General features: G+C 33.9%; 1 protein-coding gene across 2 annotated transcripts; it reads left to right on the plus strand.

Moving 5' to 3' along the window:
• The first annotated feature begins 864 nt into the window (after window positions 1–864).
• LOC138944888 (homeobox protein Nkx-2.2a) lies at window positions 865–18,397 on the plus strand. 2 transcript variants are annotated; one of them, XM_070315965.1, is made up of 4 exons: window positions 865–1,412; window positions 14,170–14,276; window positions 14,583–14,789; window positions 16,933–18,397. In XM_070315965.1, exons 1-4 carry the CDS (start codon window positions 1,330–1,332, stop codon window positions 17,442–17,444), a joined length of 909 nt encoding a protein of 302 aa, XP_070172066.1. In that variant the 5' UTR covers window positions 865–1,329; the 3' UTR covers window positions 17,445–18,397. The 2 variants fall into 2 exon arrangements, with proteins under 2 accessions (XP_070172066.1, XP_070172058.1); XM_070315957.1 differs by lacking the exon at window positions 865–1,412 and adding an exon at window positions 11,992–12,192.
• Window positions 18,398–22,011: the final 3,614 nt, after the last annotated feature.

The following is a 22,011-nucleotide window of genomic DNA, read 5'->3' on the forward strand; positions in this document are numbered from 1 at the left end:
GCGTGCATAAACGAACAATCCATTTGAAAGATATATATTTTACCTTTATATATTATATGATACATAAAAAAAAAATCATTGAATGCCTTTTTAATAATAGATCTTTTATTTAGAGTTGATTTTTTAGTAAATTTTAATTTAAGATTTAATTACAAAGATATATATAATGCGAAAAGTTATAATAAAAGAGTTGGAATAACGTTCCTTTAATTTTTTCATTTTTTTGTATCTGAATTTGAGAAATATATCGAATATTGAAGAAACAACCTGTCATCAAAAAGTCATCCGGTTTTGAAATACGGAGCGTATATATAAAATATTATATAAAAATCGTGTTTTAATTTTAATATTATATAATTAAGATAATCACACATGTTATTTTGAGAAGCACATGCATAATTACATTTTCCAATTTATGATTAAAGCAGAATAAAACAAATACCGATAAGAAGAAATTATTAATTTTTTTGAAACTTATTTAAATATATAGATGTAGATAAATATATGTGTATATACGATTATATACAGTGCGTATTCGTTTCTCGACAGGTCGAAGAGACTCGATATTTCGGCGCCTCTGACGTTACCGATTTGCGGTAGTCAAACTAATCTATGTAGGGTGTTATCACCCAGATAACGTTGCCGGAGCTCCTATCAGGTAGCCATATTTTTGATGCAATATATAGGTGATCGATATATCGCCACATAGTTCTCAGTAAAGCGGCTATCACGAGTCGAATGAGAGTAATTTGGTATTCTATGCTGCCGATAATTATCATTATTAAATTCTATTTTCGAGTGCCAAAAGACATTAGAAAAAAAAGTGAGCCTTTGAACTTCACTATCGAGAATCATTTTCTACACCTTCCGTATTTATTGGCAGTCGTATTATTATTTGCTCAGTTTTATCAAACGATATGTTTTTAATAAAATATTGCAAAATTGATTTTTCAAAAGAATTGCAACATATGTGATTTAAGCGCGCCGTGTTGGGTACACAAAAGCTTCGTTCTTCTTTCTCACATTCTGCTCTTCATCGAGAAAAGAAATTTGCATCGCGCAAAATCGTTACTCCAGGATACGGGATGATGCTTCAGCACAAGATACACGTCGAATTTTCGAGGAACGCGAGTATGAAATCACGCTGGTCTCTCGTATCCGAAAAAAAAGGTACGCACTGAGACAATAGGAAGAATTTCTCTGGCTGCCCTTCCTGATGTGTCTGTCGTGACGGTACTTTTCTGATCTCCGCGGGATATTTCTCAACTTTTTCCACATGCCGTAACGTAGGCACGTTCGGAACAACAAGAAGAGGGAAAAGTGAGAAAAATGGCAGCTGGATACGACGATTGTTACGACGCTTCCTGGCATCTAATTCCGCCGGATTATGTCAGCAATGAGGAGGATTACAGGTAAAAAGTTCAATAAAAATGAAAAAAAAATGCGATGTTTTGTAGAAATCACAATTATGACGAAAAATTGGCTATTTTTTATTTTTTGCATCGTCAAATAAAACTCAGAAGTATAAATGGTGACTTTTAACGTTAAGAGAAAATACAATTCTATTACTTTAATATCAATAAATCTTAAAATAATCACCTCTCAAATATTATTTTTCTCTCTTTAAATAAAAAAACAGTAAAAAATCTTACGGTAATTAATTTAATATTATTGATAAATAATCATACAAAATAATATATAATTTAATCAATTATATAATTTATCAAAGAGAAGATAAGATTATCATGTTACTCCTCAACGTTGATTTAATTCGTTTTTCACAAGGAAAGCTGTTATTAATGTCGAAAAGAATCACCCGATTCCCCGCGCATTCATGCGCACGATTAACATACCTGATTAAGCGGATAGCACCGGAAACCGGAAGTGAACATTTAAGAGCAGTCACGCATATCGGTTAGGTGAATCCTTCGGCGTAGAGTGGTACGCCTTGTTACACGCCGGGACATATACGAGAGAAACGAGAGGGTGGCCGCACACGGTGCGCCGACACCTGTTGGTTTCCATCGTAAATTTCGGATTAATCGAAATATTTCAGTACGATACGATTCTGCCGCTTCCCCGTTCATTGCACCTGCGAGATCGCAAGTCGTCGAATTGGACGATTATTTAATTTAACACTTTGTCACTTAATTTTTCTTTCTGCATGTACTTGTCCAGATATCGCTCTGCGTAGACTTCAGTTTGTTTTAATTATAATTAAGAATATACATAAGAATCATGCAACATTAAGATTTTTATGTGTAACAATTTATTTTAATATATTTTCTATTTATGGCTTATTGTTGGTTACAAAAATATATGAAAATATAAAAATATATGGAAAAATAAAAAAATGGGAGGAACTTTTCAGAGAAAAATAAAAAGTTTCGACAAATAATTCACCTATCTCACTATTTTTGCTGAAGAAATGCTTCGAAAAATTAACCATATAAATCAATTGAAAAAATAATCCTTAGGATCACCTTAAAATATGTAAATATTATAAATCAAAAAATTCTAAGGCATTTTTGTATCGAGGACTTTTAAAAATGTTTGGGAGATATACGCTATTAAATATAAACTTTTCAACGTTTCCAACATTTAAATAACAAATAAATAATTTCCATGTATCTTCTTTATGAAATTTTCTTTCAATCTTTATCAAAAATTTCCAGATAAGAACATACCTTCTACAACACACATTTACCATTTTCTACAAGAATTTTTAAAAATTATGTAACTTTATAAATATTTAATGGCACGTATCTTCAAAAATATCCCAAAGTACTCGATAAAAATTATTCTTAGAATTCTTCAATTTATGTGAACATATTTTAAAATGATCAAAATTTTAGGAGGATTATTTTTAATGCTCCGAAAATCTGACTTTGTGAACATTTTCGCACGGAATGGTTTTGCTAGCGAACGAGAAAGAACGTGAACGTGAAATTGTCCTGCTATTATGCTTGAAATAACATCTTAAACGGTTCTTAAACGACGTCGGTGGCTGATGGCCGCGAATGAGTCTAGATCACGTCTGACAAAATACCGCTCAAACGGGAGGAAGGGAAAAAAGATGGAAAACGCGCTTTAAGAAATAAGGATCTCTTTTCGACAAGGCCCTTGAATCAGGATGCTAAAAGAGTATACCCTGCGATAGCCCACCCGTTGCCGGGGCCCAATCCCTACTACGCTGTATACTACGTTCATTCATGTTCCTGTGAAGCCCGTTGCCTTTTATGTAGCAATTTATGAATGAACGTAAGGCTCGATTGTGTTCCCCCGCTCCCCGAATTCCGTCGATTTTTTTTCCAGATGGTTTCGATGAGAGAGTTATTTCGACCAACATTGTCAAAGAGCACGACTTCTTTATTGATTATATTAAATGTAAATATTAATAAATACATAACTCTAATACAGTGAAAACTACTTTTTTCGTGGTTAATATTTCTAATATTTTATTACTACTCAAGATAGGTACATGTCTGTTGCAATTGAAGAAAGAATTGTATAGTTCGATGTAAAAATTATTAATAATTAGATTACAACGTTTTATTCTACCTTATTGTTCGTTAGATAAAAAATAATAAGTCACTATGAGAAACTCTATGAAATATAAAACGCGAGAAGGAGCAATTAATGCGTGATATCATAATAGCAAATCATTTTTTTTAAACGTCAGTTTTTTTTTATATAATTGCTATTTTTAAAAATTATTTGTGCTATCTTTTCAATTTAAAGTATCGTTCCATTTCATGCTTTTCAAAATATTAGTTTCAATAAAAACACATTAAACACAGGAAAATCCGTATTCAAAAGACTCGAGCAAAGAAAAGCTTTTTTGTTCCATTTTTAACGTATAGAGTCACTGAGGATTTTTGCGATTTAATAGCCACTCGAGAGCTAGCACTCGAGTGAGAAAAACAAAGAGAGAGAATGTGTGCCCTTTTTCAATTACCTTTGAAATCTAATGGTGGTCAAGCATTGATGTTAAACTTTTACGCACTCCCGTGAAAAAGATTCTCTACGTTTGTAAATGCGGCGTCTTAAGAAAATTCACAGTTAGAATCACGGGATAGCGGAGTGTTCCGAGAACTTTTCCGAAAAAGTCTCGTCGACACGTACCTCAGTAAATAGAAGATCAGTCTCAGGTGTATTTCTGAGCTTTCAGGTACTAAAATTACGATAATAATGGCGAGATATGTAGTAAAATAGACGAGTGTCTATTCATTGTACCACGTTTTCCGTTTCCGCTTACTCAAAAAATTCCAAACGTATACAAAATTTCAAGTGGCCACTCTGCTGACTGAGTGTTTCCACGAAGGGAATTTGCCCCTATTTAACCTTACCAATATCTTTTTTCTTTATTCTTGGCGGCTCGAGATTCAAAGAAGCACAAGAAATATTGAGTTGACTGTACGTCGTAAATTTTCATATGTCATGTTTAAAACATCCTTTCATGTTGCTCATTGCATAAAACTATTTTATTAACTGTTACCATCTTTTGTATACTTAAATATATTTTCTATAGACGTTGAATTAAATTATATGTTATATAATTCAATTGTATATATATAAATTGAATCGTATATTAGGTTTGGCGCTATATATGCCAAAGAATTTTTTATAATTACAAACTTGATGGAGAATATACTTTATCTGACGTCTATTTGTTTAATCATTTATTTATTTCCTTAATGATTATGATCTTGAAGATATCGAATAAAAATTGAAATAAATATTTTATTTAATTGCAAAAAGAGTTCGAGCTATCGAAAATCAACTTTTGATAGGTACAGGACACCACTATTATCTATATACTGTCGAATCCTATCACTTGCGACGCAAATTCATGTGGGTTTAAGAGCTAGATGGATTTAAATGGTAAGTCCCGCTTACCATTAGCTGCTCTTCATCAAATCGTTAACTTGCACACTGAGTTTAAAGTGCGGTCGTTATGATGTTTAATATAAACTGGCAAACGCACAACCGTAAAGTGACCACCAAGTTAATCTGCTATTTGAGGAGGGTATCCCGCCTTCTCTCTTCGAAGTCGAGTTAATCCGATCATTTTCCGCTGACCACCCTGCCAGATTTACTTTTCAGTTTTTCGCCACGTTTCCGTTTCTACATCTTTTAAAAAGAATGTAAGTCGGCCGAAGTGGCAGTTGTAGCTATACATTTCGAATAGACAAGAGACGATGAATGAAAGAAGAGAATTTTCGCCTTGGCCACCTGGTCACAACGACAATTAAATGGCAGTGCAATTCTATATATCGCAGTATTATACGGTCAATTATAATGACACATGATAGAAATTGACAGGCCTAATATTATTTTATGGTGGTTTTATTTGTTTATTGTTAATAATTCTTATAAAAACAATGTAACGCTGTCGTATGCATTTAAAAATAAAAAGTCGCATAAGTAGTCGAAAAACTATTTGGTATAAAAGAAACATTATTTTAATATATTCTTTAGTATGATATAAGCTTTAAGAAAAATGTTGTTTCAAGAAAATTTACGATACTTAGCATTATAAATCATTTGATATAAATCATTTGAACATTATAAATCGTTTGGTTAACAAAACAAGCAAAAGTTCTTTGTATTTTTCGTTTCTAATAAACAATGACAAACAATATTGCCTTCTCAGCAAAAAGATTTTTCACTTTAATAATAGAAAGAATATTTCTTTTTTATAAATAGATTTGTCGTATTAGCTGTGACCATAAGGCCAACAGCTCTTTAGCGTTGAAATAAATTGTTCGCTTTTACTTTCTCTCATTTGCTCAAATTTATTTTCCTATGACAGTTTTTGGAAGGTAAATAGATCTGCTTTGTTATTAGAAAAAAGGTCAGGCGAATTTAAAGGCGATTCTTTTAATAAGGCCACACATATGTTACATCGGTCATAAATTTTTAAAGCTCGGTAACGTTTCTCGCATCTTCAAACTAATTTTGCCATAATGCTTGAAAATTTCACTAATTCTACATTCTGAGACATAATATTTATCCTTACGTTTTTTAAAATTCTTTAAAAGTGATATTAAAAATAATAAAAAATTACGCACAAATAATATGTATTTTTAAAATAATGTACATTTTTTTTCCTATATAACTCTCTTTTTTTTTTTAATTTTTGAAACATACTTGATCTTAACTTCGCTAATCTTCGAATCGTTTCTATATCGAGTTAAATTTCCGCTGTAATGTTCGCGACATATGCATACAGAAACGTTATTAAGCTAGAAGGCCCTCTCTCGAAGATTTCCACTCGATCATTGGAGGATTGTAATAATTCGCGGCACGATCCCCTCGACCCCGGTTTTCACATGACGGCGGCGGGAACGGAGTGAGAGACTGCACCGGCGGCGACCGCGGGGGTAGTAAAACAATGAGACGCAGACAAATTGGGTTGCGTGCTCGAAACAAGTTGGCACAGCTATCGCCAAACAGTCGTGGGAGCTTGGCAAATGTTGCTCGATTGCCCGAAGAGCTCGAGACTCTTCCATTTTTTCCCGCCGACGCTCGGAACTCCCAGAACGAAGAACGGAAAGACAAGAGAGAGAGAGAGAGAGAGAGAGAGAGAGAGAGAGAGAGAGAGAGGTGGAATTGCGGAAAAACGACAAATGTCTCTCGGATCTCTTTCTCGTGTTGAACACTATTCTAACCGAGTTAGATGATGCGACCCGCAAAGAACTAAAATGTGCCTTGCTTGAGCTCTAATCAATGAAATATAATACGTAACAAAGTATGAGTGTCTTCATTGAAGATCAATGAAATACTCGTTGATCGTGAATAAAATCTTATTACTGTTTTAATTAATAATATTTTCACCGATTCAGCTTAAGAAAACACATGACAATAATTTTGTAATACTATTGATACTTTGACAAATTTGTATCGATAATTATTTGACAATGTTATCAATCATATAGTATCATAGTAATATTACATAAAAATTGTACTACAATATTGATATATATGATTTTAATATGAACAACAAATTACTATTGTAAACATTTGTAAAATTTCTCCTTAATTTCTTTAATTTCTAATATTCTATTTCTTTATCACAACGTACAACTGTTATATAATCATTCACAATATGACAATGCATAAAAAAATAATTATATACAATTCACTATATAGATTATCATAATTCACAATTTTCGAAAAGCTATAACATGCTGACTTTAATTAATTAAAACAAAAATTGATATAAAAAGAATTTCTTATTATTTTTTTTCTCAGATAAGCATTCAACGTCCCAATAATGCCAATTATTAAAAATAATAAATTCTTAAGGACATTTTCTTATACTTTTTTATACAAAGTTTTTTTCGTTCTAATTATTTGTCATATATTGAGAATTTTACTTATAGAAAAAGTTTTGCGTAATGATCGTCTCTCGCTGTCGTTATCGACCAAATGTCTCTTAGCAATTTGACCATTAAAGAATACAGGTTTCCGGTAGACGATAGTTTTTATTTCCAGAAATAAATCTGACGGTCAAGACGCGGTCATGAGAAAAAAAAAAAAAAATCATGAAAGTCGGGTCCACACCCTCTTCCGCACTTTTTGACTTTCTGTGAGGCGGAGCCGCGCGATTGTACGAGGACCGGTCTGAATAAACCGGAAACTCGCTCTATCGTCGCTCCTGCCTCTTACCTGTTCCTTAGCTTCTGAATCGCGCTTTTCGAAACCCCATTTTCCACCGTGCTACTGTCGGTACGCGTGTGTATTTATTGTGAGTGGCCCGCATTCAGGTGCGCATCTCTTTTCGCGATTGGATACAACCTGCGACTCTCCATTCAATGACACGACAAATCCGACGAATCATCAATTTCAGAGCGTCGACTCGATCGAGATAAAATATAGGGTCTGCAATTTAAAACGAAACAACCAAATATTTTTTTTTAAATTAACGAAAGGCAAGAATATTCAGAATAAATTAAGAGCTTCGAAAAGCGCAAATTATGGAAAAATTTCCACATCATAAATACTTTTATCCTCCGTTATTATCTTTGTGTATATCTTCTCTTTAATTTTATTATATTATAATATAGTGTATATTTCTTATAAGAATGATCACTTTTCGGTGCATTAAAAGTAACTCCCGTCCCCTTGATCGAAGTTTTAATCACTTTGAGATATATTGTAAAGAAATTCTAATGCTAATTTGTATTAAGCACTTTCCAACATATTAAATATTTTCAAAGACGCAAAAATTTCTAGACGATAAGTAATAGAAATCCATTTTTTCCTAAAAGTCTTTGTAAAGAGAGAAACAGTATTAAAAATATAAATGTAAATTTTCTTTGAGTGATTTAAAGATCTCCATAAAGTTTTTAATGTTTCGAAAAAGCTAATCGTTTTCACATAAAATGTATCTCGTATATTTTCTACACATTTAACAAAATATTCTGTGACGCACGCGATAATTTGTGACAATATCTTGATATTCTCTACGTTTAGCAATCAATAATGCCATGCGATCCTAACGTATAATACAGCTTTGGCATTACAATGATAATATTTTTTATCTACGATTGAAACATCGCGAAAGAAGGTCGCGAAACAAATTCGAGTCGATCGAATCGCACATCAGAGTCCACGGAATTATTATTTTTGCGCGTAATTGCGACGAATAATGATACGCGTGTTGCGCACCGAATGATAATCGCGCGAAACGACAGGGGCTTTTATCTATCGTTACCCGATGTAACAAATGCGTGTCCGCGAATAATAAGTAGGTGGTATAAAAAAGAAATCAGGTCAGCCTTGTCGCCGATGACGTGTCTTTTTTTTTTCTCACGCGCCAGCGTCGCGATTATCGGAGAAAAAAAAGGACCGATTGTCACGCAATGTGCGCGTAATAAATGCCTCGCTATAAAATTAGCCATCGCAAGATTTCCGCCTGAATTATGCCGACACACAGTGTGTGTCTTGATTTATTTAAATAGAAATTTGATTTCTCATTTTTTATCCGTTTGTTTCTTCGAGTACAACTTTAGATTCAATATCAATGACGATTTCAATTCGATCTCGCATGTTCTGGATTTTTATTCGGACACTTGTAAAGCAACTTCTAAAAAAGACCAACTTGCTGTATAAGAAAGATGATAATTTATTTATAAGAATTTTCTTTTAAATCAAAATGTGACATATTTCCCTTATATATATATGTCTTTTATTATTATATTTTAATATATACAATGACTCATGAAATTAAAATCAAATATTTCGAAAAAAACTTTTTAAAATTATGCAGAAAATCGTATTATTTTATATAATTCGTATTCCCTTTTACAATATATATGCTATAAAAATTTATTTTATATGTTACTCTCTCTCTTTCTCTTTCTGTTTCTTTTTTTTTTCTTCTTTCTCATGATATCAGAAACTTTTATAAAGTTTTTAAAACATTTGATCAGTTTCGTGAGTGTCTATAACTTCTCTCTCTGGTGTTTGTCTGAGTAATCTATCTCTAAAAGAAGATTCATGAAAGACTTCATTTTTAATATCATGACGCTATTAAATTAATAAATAAACGATGTATACAATACAAAGATACAAATCATAATTTACTTTATTAAAATATCTCGGTTTTCTTAAAATTAAACATATATGCCTCCCTTCAATTAAACTCCATTTCGCACCCTTCGATTTTTCGATCGAACAAACAAGAGGACAGTAAAAGAGGACAGTCGACCTGGTCGATCATACGTATCTCGTTTGCGTTTGTGTAACACTCGATCGTAAGTCGCGACCACGCTTCTAACCCAGTTTTGCGTATCAATAGGCAACGATCTGAGTACCACAGGGGGAGAAAGAGAGAGAGAGAGGGAAAGAAAGAAAACAGGACGGTAGGAGAGGAAGTGGCTAGGGGAGGGAAGTAAGGGAAACGAATGAAAAATCGAAATGACACAGTAAAAGCACCACTAATGCTCTTTCACATTAACACTCGACGTAAAGTATGCTCTCGGTGTAAAAAGACCCCTGATCGATGAAGCTCGCCGATTGGCTCGCTCGTCGGGCTGGATTGAAATCAACCCCCGGGCCGCTGGGCGACGATTCCCCGACACGCGACCATCCCATTGGCTGGCTGGTGGTAACACCCCTCAGTAACTTACCCCCGTAATATTACCAGAATCGCTCGGAATGGCAAGGAATTTTATCAGATTTAATGCGACGAAGAAAACGAAAAGACTTCTTTTTACATATAATTCTTATTTTTATATATACATAAAAGCTGAATTAAACCAAGTGTTTAGTTAGACGATAATTATTAATAAAAATATAGCCATAAATATCCTGCGAAACTGTATTAATTAGCGAATTATCTGCTAAAATTTCACCTTGAATTATATACTTTAGTATTAGATCACTCGTATTATTTATCATTATTAATTAAATTTATTCTAGAAAAACAAATAAAAAGTTTCTTATATATTTGCATTTTACTTTAATTGTTAAATTCGTAAAACAATTTATTTTTCATGATTATAAAAAGTAAGAAATATCTTGAATTTTTCTTAGAATAAATTGATTGCAATACATTTGATAGAATGTATCGGTATAAAAAATTCTTATATATATTAAGAAGAATTCTAATTTAATTTAAATGGTATAGTCTTATGCAATCTCTTTTTCTAAAAGAGAAAGAGAGAGAGAGAGAGAGAAAAAATATTGACCTAAAAGAACTAAATATTTTTTTAAATATACTGATTCAACTATAAAGTCAGTTAGTTGCCTACTTTTGACTGAAGGATAAAGATCAAAACTAGCACTCTATTAAGGAGATCAACCCCCTATGTATGAGCCTAAAGCGAGACAAATACTCTCTCTCTCTCTCTCTCTCTACAAATATTCTTTGATTATTATACTGTAAGTATTTTTACAACACGTGCATAAAAGAAAGATAGCTCGTGTATGGGTAAATTTAACAAGTTATCAATTCAACCAATTATAAATAAATTACTTACGGCTCGAATAAGATAAAAACACTGAACTTTCGTCAGAATATTACATTATCATCAGCACTGCATTTATTTTTTGAACAGACGAAGCTTTTGAAGAGATGATAAATTAAACGAGAAACGAAACAGCGACGGTTCTTCTATCCTAAGCTTCTCCCGCTGGAAACTTTCCGTAAGTTACCGCCGGGTAACAGGGTGGGATACGAAGAGCTACCAAACGGGAGGGGATGAACGTGAAATCCCGCCCCAATGTAGAATCCGCCCTACGCTTCGAGGGTGCTTGACGGGCGACCTACGAACGAACACTAGTCGTCAAGTGCTCGTCGAGGACACTTAAAAATTACAAGAAGTGTCCTTTAGTAGTTCCAAAAAGGAATTATGGCCTGCTTTACGGGTTCTTCGGACGGAATCAGTAATGACTGACAGTCGCGAGTGCGATACAAAAATCGGTGAATGGACATTGGATACCTGTTGGACTAGTTATTATCATGTTTGTGCTGGCATAAAGACTTTTGCTACGAGATCGTGAATTCTTGTCGTGAAAAGTAACAGTTGGTGATGCTAAAACTATAATAGTGTCATGTAAGAAAAAAAGAATGATTATGAAAATGGAAAACCGAAGATATGGGCAGTTGCAATTACAAAAAGATTAAAGAGATAAAAAAAGTTTCTAAAAAAGTTACTTCAATAAGATGCAAAGAAAAATAAAGAAATATATTATATAAATAAATAAATTTAATATTCATTTTCTTCTAAAAGAAAATTTTCCTCTAAGAGAATAAAAATAAAGAAATTTTTTATCTCTTTTTTAAACAGAAGAGACAAAAATCTCACTAGCTTTTGTACGTATTGTGCGAAGTAAAGAAGAATTTTAAAAAATAAAATAAAGAAAAGAAAGAAGTCTTTTAAATTAAGATTGGAAACTAATTTCAATTTTAAATATTATTGGAAAATCAAAGAAAAGAGAGAAGAGAATAAGAATTATAAATGGGGATCAGGCCTACGATTCAAAGAGACTTTTGAACGTCAGGAAATGTGCCGTCGGTGAAACATGTAACATGTACTGACACACGCGTGTACTAACAACGGTCTCGAAACTTGTTTTCAAAATGGTGGACAAAAATAAGATTTTGACCTGGCCGCTGCTACCGTATCCGGCCAGTCTTTTAAATCACGTTTGGTACAGCCAGCTCGCATTGAATACTAGGTAAATAATATTAATGAGAATTTAATATTTAGTGTTTAGTTCTTTTTGGAGAGATTTTGAAGAATTACACATTATATATACCATAATACATATGTCAAATTATAATTATTAAATATTTTTAATTTTTTTTTTTATATGTACATACACATATAATTAAGAGAAGGAATAATGTAGAAGAGAGAAAGAGAGAGAAAGAAAAAAGAGAAAACATTATAAATATTAAATTAAAGATGGTATAATAGTCGTAAGTGAGTTCGACAAACAAATTGAAAAATGATCGCGCTACTCGATAATTTTTATTTTGATTAATCGGGGATTTTGATGATTATCGAATTCTACACGTGGCTTTATTACGATATATCACGTAATATCATATATCAATTGATGATCCACGAATTGCTTATCGATTAAACTTTGCATGCGATATCGAGAAATCATCATTAAACTATGTTTACATAATTACATAAAATCGTTTGCATAATTATTCAATATTATATAAATTGTGTTGCCCTACATATAGTTATGTAGCATAAAAGAAATTCAGAATTAATTATGTCAACAATAAAGTGACGAAAGTTACGCTTATGCTATCTCTACAACTTTCTTACGTCAATTGAGATGACGTAAAAAGCGTCGTAATTACAAGAGGTTGAAATCGCGAGCGATTTCAATGCTGGTACTTCCAAATAATTATCAACTTCTCGCGAGGAGACGAGCTCTAATATTTTAATCTGATTTTCATGATCAAATCGAGATTACACGCGAATCGGATAAAAAAAATTAATAAGTTAGATCTAATACAAGATTAAATCATTAATTAAATCAGAAATGAATGTGGAATAGCTATAAATGGAATAAATTAGTTTCTGATTGTGGCAGTGTATAGTCGTCGATACAATCCAACAATCAATAACCATTTGTCACATACTTAATGACTTTTCCTCGTATAAATATGCGTGTATGTGTATCTGCGAATATGAAGGAGAGCATGTAATTATGCATCTGCAAGATATAAAATTATAGTAATCCTCTGTTAATGATCAATGTTCGCCGAAACTTTTTCACGTCTATAACTAAAAACTGCCGTTTTATCTCGTCGCAAACTTGCCGCACAAGTTTTCTCAGACGGCAATCTGTAAATAGTTAAGAAGAATGCTTATTCAGAAACACCCGCGCTTCGTGTCGGAAACATTTAAAAAACGTGGCCGAACGTGCCGCAATAATAGCTGGCACAGCTTAATATGAACGGACCGAAAAATTCGTTCCTACACGCAGGTCCACGGACAGGTTGCTTATACGAATAAACGCGGGTATAGGCAGGTATTATATACCCTCGAAGACGTCTCTCTGATCGGGTTCTAAAAGAGCCGATAGCTTCTTGACGGTCACGCGGTTTCCAGGATCAGCAAGGCTCCTTCAAAATTGGATTTTACCGCTGAAAAACACCTTTGTGCCCGACTTTCCGACTCGCAAAATTCACCCGCGAATATAGTTATATTTATCCAAAATCCTACCACTGTATACATATGTTCGTTTTATGAGAACAAAAGTTATACGCGATAACAATTAATCGCAAGTTTCTAATACCGGAAGCGTATTAGCGTAAGAATGTCCGATTTTTTAAATTTTTTCTATCATTTTTATTTATATACTTTTACTATATATTGTCTATATTTCCATTCTAATATGCGAGTAGATCGTTTCAAGAGAAAATCGATTCAACAATAAGAAATAGCAAATTGATTGTTCCATAGCATCAATGCAGATTAATACCTAATAAAATAACCAAACGATTTATATTCATATAGCATTTAATTCTTGTTTTGGGCTCTAGACTTGCCCCATAATTATTGACATACATACACAATTAAAAATCATTCTGTATATTTTATTGTAATGTTATAATACTTTCTATTGATATCGTCTCTAGTATTTTTTAATTAGAATTATAATAACCAAGGAATTTTTTTGTCGCAGGCTGCTGGAAAGTATGAAAATGCCGGCTAGGACATCCGGTTTCGCCATTAGTGACATTTTGGAATTAAACGATGCCAAGCCGTCGCAAGAGGAAACAGACGCGCAAGGTACGGCAAGTTATTATATTAAATAGTTATAATAATTGAGAAACAAATATTTCATATCTTGTTAATTTCAATTACTAAGTAGCAATTTAACAATTATTACAATCCGATAAATATCAAATTTATGAAATAATAGAGAATTGTCAATTTAAAAATTAGAGTTGATCCGATTTCATAATCTATAATCTATATTAATACATATTTCAAAATTAAAAAAAGAATAAAAAGAAAAGCTTAAAAATCGAGGGAAAATATAAAGTTTAGCTGTTAGAAAAATACTGATAAATTTTCTGGTGTTTCGTGTTCCAGGTGCCACGACGGTTTTGCCAACGGCAAGCGACGTGCCGTTATCTTACCAACAATTTTTGGAGCATACGACCGCCATGCTGCAACCGGCTATGCACGCTAATCTGAATAGGGGTACGTTACCGCCACCCCCGCCTGGATTATTAGGTTGGCCAGCTGGACCAGCATTACCAACAGCATTATCTCAACCCTTGGCGGAAGAGGTGAATGGTGAGCGCGAACATATTACCCCTTATTTAATTGTCTAGAAGACAGGGTACGCGATAACAAAAATTAACGACAAGCTGTGTAATTTAGAAAGCGCATTTACTTGTCATTATATATCGAGAAATGATTATTAACTTTCTAAAAAAAAAAATACGCGAATATACAAACTTTCCATTCGTCGAAGACGTCATTTGTATTCTAAAGAATACTCGGTCGAATTTGGTCGCCGCACTTTCCATCGAGGTGCAAGATTTCTCGCCCCCTTTCTTCGCGCTGGTAGAAAGGGCGCACGCACACACGCGCGCGCGCTTTTGCGGGCGGAAGGGCGCGAGATGGAAACCCTTATTTATTTAACACCCTACAATTGGTCCGCGAGGGTTAAGCAGGATCTAATGGTCCTGTAAAAGGTTCTCGTGGGTACCGCACAGCGATTGGTCCGCGAATGAGGACAGATGTCGTACCCGGGGACAGATGCGCGAGCGGCGGGGGCCCCCCGGGCCCCGGCCCTCTTTAAATCAGGATCGTCACGCCCAAAAAATTCGTCGGCGACCTATCCCGCTTCTTTTTATCTTCCTCTCGCGTTCGGTCACGGTTCGCACGAGCGAAAAATCCGAGCGACGTGTCGAACCGACATGAGAAACGCGTTGCCTGCGAATAATCGCGGGTCGTCCTGTAGCAGATAAAGAAGGGGATGATTGCGACGTACGATTGAGTGGATCTCTTTTACATCGAACATTTATACTGTTCATTGAATAGCGTATTACGTATAACTCTTTCCAAAACAGATTTCTAAAAATTTTGATCAGATTTAAATATGATTCGAAGATTGTGACTTTAGAAAATTATGCAAATGTGATATATACTTGGGAGGAACAAGAATAATAATTAAAGACATTACTAAATATATATGATAAAGCATTAGAATATCAAACAAGATATAAAGATCTGTTATCCCGATGCCTATTTCGATTTTATTTTCATATTTAGGAACAAATTTTAAACAAATTAAATTGCGCTTTGTTCCTTTAAATAAATAAATTTAAATTAAAATAATGGTAATAATGTATATACAGTTTGGATTTATGCGAAATCTGATTCAAGAAATGACTGAAGCAATTCATGTTGAAAAAACGCGAAATAATCTCATCGCTATGGCACAGCTTCCTTCGGAGACATTAGTTAGCGGCGAGTGTCTAATTGAAATCACAGTGCAACTGCGAGTATGGCCTAATCTCCCATGAAAATGATATGGTTGATCCCATGGGGTCCGGAGCAGGGATATCAAATAGGCTTTATATTGGTTCACACCCTCCTTGAGCGGGTCCCCGGGGGTCGCTCACAAAAGCATATTGTACCACGGCGAAAGCCAGTATCCCGACGTTGTACATTAAATTAGCCGATATCCCGGACCAGATCGTGACATTTACCACTTTGCTATCGGATAAATCAAGTTATTACTTGTAGTATAATTACTGCGCCAGCAAAATTAGATTTATTTTATTATTGTTTCATTCCCGCCATTGTTTTAAAATCTCTGATTAGATATTGCAAGCGATTAATTTACAAATTACAATAAACGATGGTAATCACGTTTTTATTGTCGTAATATCGATTAAAAAATTTTTCATAGTTTAGTATTATGAAAAAAAGAGTTCAGAGATCTTGGAATATCGCGAGAGAGTTAGAAGTTTGTATATATATTTATGGAAAATACAGTTTAATTAATCACATATGATATATCATGAGATTTAACGATATAATTCATCAGTACTGACTAGAAGAACTATTAAAAAATCAATGCAGGCTGCTGATGCATCTGCTGGTAATCAACGCTAAGAGCAATCGACGACGCCGGCTGAATCGAAATGCAGCTGCAGTTGGTTATCGTCAATCAAGTAATTGAGAAAGAGAGTCGGTCATTTACTAAACACTATACTTCCATCACGTCGTTTGACATACTTATTTTTACGATAGTCTACGACTACACTAACAAATTCGATTCGATCAAAAATTAGTATTTAATAAAAGTACGAACAACCTAATCGAAAGATGCCTACGCTACGTCAGACGGTCAGAATTCTTCTATAGAATGATATTCCTCTTTCGAAATAAAAATTAATATCGCGATAATATTTCTTGTGTTCAGTTCTCCAACAACCGGACTCGACGAGCCCGGCGATCTCGGATATGTCATTCCCGTCGCAACAGGAGAACAGTCACGAGTCGTCCAAGGACGAAGAGTCGCAGGACTTCGAGGACGAACAGCAGGTCGGCAACGAGACGGCCCAGCCCCACGAGACCGAGCACAAGAAACGGAAGCGACGCGTTCTGTTCTCCAAGGCGCAGACCTACGAGCTGGAGCGACGTTTCCGTCAGCAGCGTTACCTGAGCGCGCCCGAGCGCGAGCATTTGGCCTCCATCATTCGTCTAACGCCCACCCAGGTGAAGATCTGGTTCCAGAATCACAGATACAAGACGAAGAGAGCGGCGAGCGAGCGCGTCGAGGCCAGCGGCAGCGGATGCTCGCCCAGGCGGGTCGCCGTACCAGTGCTGGTGAGAGACGGTAAGCCCTGTCAATCCAAGCTGATGGAACCCGCGACTTATCCCGGAAGCGGCCAGGTCCCCATGACGCCGTACATACAGAAATATTGGTGGTAGAAAAGATCGGGTTGGGGGGGTTGAAGAAGAGAGAAACGGTCCGCGCGGTGAATGATCATTGCGCGAATCATCGGCGTTAAAGACGCTGCTGTGATAAGAAGATGTGAAATATAATCGACGGACGGGTGTGAGAAACTCGAAATGGAAAAATTTCTAGCAATGTTGAGCGCGAAGAGAGCACGAAAATTCATGATGATACACGATATAGGGTGTACGATGATTATGTGTTAATATTTGTAGATTAACTGGACTTTGTCGAAAATACATTCGGAAAGACAAAGGAGTTGAATCAACAAACGGACATGAAAATTTATAATATAATTGAGAGTAAATATCTCAATCAAATGAAAAGAGGAAGATTGAAGAAAAATTTTAAGACATTGGTTCTTTCAATTCTATATATGTTTCCCGATTTCTAGTGAACAATTGATGCATATCTACTCGGACTCTCCTGATGCAATTCAAATGTGCGACGAAATTAAAGAGACACATGCAATGACGAAATAAAAAACTAAGTCCAAATTATAAAAAGCGTGACCAGCTGACAACTAAATAAATTTCACTATCGCGTGTATTTCGAGGCTATTGAACTTAAAAAAATACAACACTTCGAATAAAGTACGACGTTTTCTAACATCTAATAACATACACGTGTTCAATATGATACTGACTTAGGAAAATGAAAATATTTAAGACAATCGATACCTTTTAAAAAGGAAGATTATTGTCGAAACTTGATACGGAAAATTGCTGTTTTACGACAGCAATAAGAATTCATTTAAGTCGATATATATTTTGCCGCGTGCGATGAAAAATGTCCACAGAAACTTTAGAAAATGAGACGAAAATTAACGAACATTCAAAAATATAGACGATAGAATGTATCCATAAAACATAGCAAGAAGATAAATTTATTAATAATGTGGGACAAATATTCTTAAGATATATCGCAAACGAACTTTAATATTTCAGAAGACAAGCAAATATCACGATATAATACTTCATAAAATTACTTACGTAGAACACATTATTGCGTATAAATGAATATTTATCTAAAAAACAAAATATCGATATCGACAATTCGAGAAATGATAAAACCTGAATGTTCAAAATGCAAGTAAGTGTGGAAGATTAATAATAAGATGTAAAGTAGTTTAACGAAAATATAAATAATTAAAAAACTGCGAGCCCCTCGCTCGCAATTCTTCAGTTTCTTGAATTAAAATAAACTGAAGTCCAGTGTGCTGCAATTGAAAGTTCTTGCGGCTAGTGTCGATATTCATAAAAAAAACTTGAAGACAGTGCATATACCGTCGAAAACCAAAGATCTATTTCGCGTACGAGCTAATTTTGCGTATGAACTAAAGCTTGACGTGAATAAGTAAATTAATTATAGATATAAAAAACGTGTAGAAAAGAGTTTCTCATTAAACGATATCGATGTCGCGTACTTACGAAATAAGGTATTTGTACAAACTTATTACCTACACAATATCCCGATGACTTACGTAGAGTTCAAAATTTAGTCCTTAGAACGTGTGTTGTAGAAAAGAATATCGTAAATGGAAAGAATTTCGATTTAATCCTGAATTGCACAATGTCGTCTAACTACATACCACATAATTAAATTCATGCACATTTAACGTCTTTTTTCGAACTTTTCGATAATATATCACAGGAGAATGAATTACTGCCAATGAATTAAAATCGATTTCGTCATTCAATTGTACAATATATGTATGTATATGTGTGTGTATAAGAAATAGCGTGCAGAGTTCCGAAATGTCATAATCTTGAAATTGAAAAGATAAAGCGATGCTCAGAAATACTAAATTTCGAAATTTAAAAATTATGTGCGAAAAATTTTAAATAGTCATAATTTCTAATTAAGACAAACGTTCAGAAATCTTTCTTGAAAATATAAAATAGATAAAACTACAATCTTGAAATCAGATGAGTAAAAGTTAGTCCAATTGATTAATTCATAGCTAATATATAATTCCGCACGTATTTTTTTCGTCTTCTTGAAAGATTCACGATATATGGTGTGTTTAATAGGTTTTCAAAAAATTTTACATTCGCAATATATATATATATATATATATATATGTATGTGTGTAGCTACGCGATTGTGGTTTTATATTTCTCGATTATCTAGTGTGACATTTTCTTTTCTCACAATAGATTTTACGCGAAAGAGAAAACAAGTGACCAGTTTGGACGATAGATTTAATGAATACGTACGTCATCCTCGTAGCGTAAAATTGAATATCTTCATCGGAATTAAATATGGTTTTTCTTAATAACTTCCTTGTATATGTACGTACTTAGAGAGAGTTAATTAGATGAGGAAAACTTGCTACGAGAGCGAAATGATTTCATTAATATTAACAGAGACGTTGTAAATTGTTATCTTAAACTTAAATTCTTTATCTTAAATAGTACATCGATAATACATGTGTATGCTGATCATGTTGTATAATTATTATGATGTTCGATGTCATAATAAATCGAGGATGCAAAATCATAATACTGCGAGCAATCGCAAGAATATATTGCACAGTGCTTCGTCCTTAATTAATTATATATAAGGTGTATATATGTACATTGTGTATGATACGTATAGCAAACTAATATATCAAAACCGTATTTAATAAATCTGAATCTTAAAAAAAAAAAAGCAAATTTTTCTTATTAATCTTAACCCAAAAATCATTTCAATCTCTTTCTCTCTTTCTCTCTCTCTCTTTCTCATTTTTAATTAAAATTAAAAAACAAATCGAAAGAGCTTAATATTTTACTATATTGCATATAAATTATTCCAACAAATGGAATCTAGACGAAAGCAAAATGTTTCAAATATTGATTCAGTTCTTGTTATAAAATTAGTAACATTTTATAAAAATTCTCTGTTGCAAAATTTAAAATAATATATACATCTTTCATTGTGCATTCTTTCGTTGTACTATTTTGTATATATTATCAATTGGGAATGATGTAACAGAAGATTTAAATATTTCAGTGATATCGTAGCATTCTCCTTTATATATATCTACAATAGGGAATATAACGAAACAATACACTCGAAACAATCTGCTCCCTTTCTCTCTCTTTTTCTCTCTTCTGGATCGTTTCAGAATCGTTTCCCTTTTTTCGGGACACGCCGGAAACCAGCGTAGCTTGAGTGACAAGCTTCCGGTTTCCGTTTCCGAGCAGCCATCTTGTTACCGGTTTAGATTTCCTGAGGGCGCCCCATCGAGTCCCGATGGGGATCGCGTTTAACTTTTGCGACCCCCATACAAACTTTTCATTATTCGCGTTATGACGCACAACTTGCTCGTCCACCCAACAAGAAGCAGATCGTGAATTCAAATCGACGTTTTTTATCTCTTGCAATATCCTTTCGCGATTAAAATAATCGAATTACATAATCGCGTTGTCTTATCGAGTCGCGTAATAAAATGCGATCGTATATCAGTATTCTGTGAAACTTTATTAATCGATTAGATTTCGCGAAACGATAATGCGTGCAAAACAATGATGAATAATCGCATAAATCTAAGCAAAATTATCAAGCGATAACGGCTATCGCCAAAAGTTTCTATCTTCTGGTTTTAATTATCTCTATCCGATTGTCCATCAATTGTTCAAATTTTTTTATAATTTAGATCATAATATTATAAATCTAAATTATGAGAAAATTAAAAAATCGACTGTGATAAATTAATTTACTACAAGTGTTCTACTTGTCTTTTCTTAATTTTAATAATGGGTTCTTTTATTAGTTTAAGCTCGATTTTTTTAGCAACAATGTTAAATTAAATTTATGATAATTCGCCAAAATATACACAATGTATATTTTTTATATATAAATAATGTATAATATACATATCAATATTATATACATATATAATTATTAAATTAAAATATTAAAATATATATATATATATCAAATTAAAATTCAGATATCAAAATTCGCCTAAATTTATCTAAAAGATATAATGCTCTAATTTATTCAATACCGTAAAACATAGATAGCGAGAAAGTCTTTTTTACTCGCTTTCGAATAACTTGAGAACTATTGGTACCTTGACACATTCTCGATAAGATAAAATTTATACTAAATTCGTCAGAGAATCTGTCATTAATATTAAGATCGCGTGTTATGGGTCACCTACATATATACATATTAGCGAGTACATGAACTGTATACGAAATATATAAATTAAAATGCGCTCTTAGAGAGAGAAATGATATCTGTCATTGCTCCACTTTTCCTATCGGAGCGGGATAATACAAAAGATGTTCCCTCGGACTGTTCCCTTCCCCTCTAGCCGCTCTCCACCCCGCAACCTCTCTTATCTTCCCGTCTCGCATCATCGGCGGATGACGTAGCGAGGTAAATGGAGTGGACAGCGGACAGCATATGCTTCGTGGCGATCTTCTCTCTTGCCGCTGTACAAAACGAAACTGTCCCCATATACATGGAATATTCGGGCGCGGTGCGCCAACGGCGAAATGTCGGCGGTGCGCCGAACCGGAAGCGGGAGATAACATTCAACCCGCG

The sequence above is a fragment of the Polyergus mexicanus genome, unplaced genomic scaffold (genome assembly GCF_030449975.1).
Source record: "Polyergus mexicanus isolate NDT 795.1 unplaced genomic scaffold, iyPolMexi1.0 SCAF_1, whole genome shotgun sequence".
In the NCBI taxonomy this organism is placed as follows: domain Eukaryota; kingdom Metazoa; phylum Arthropoda; class Insecta; order Hymenoptera; family Formicidae; genus Polyergus; species Polyergus mexicanus.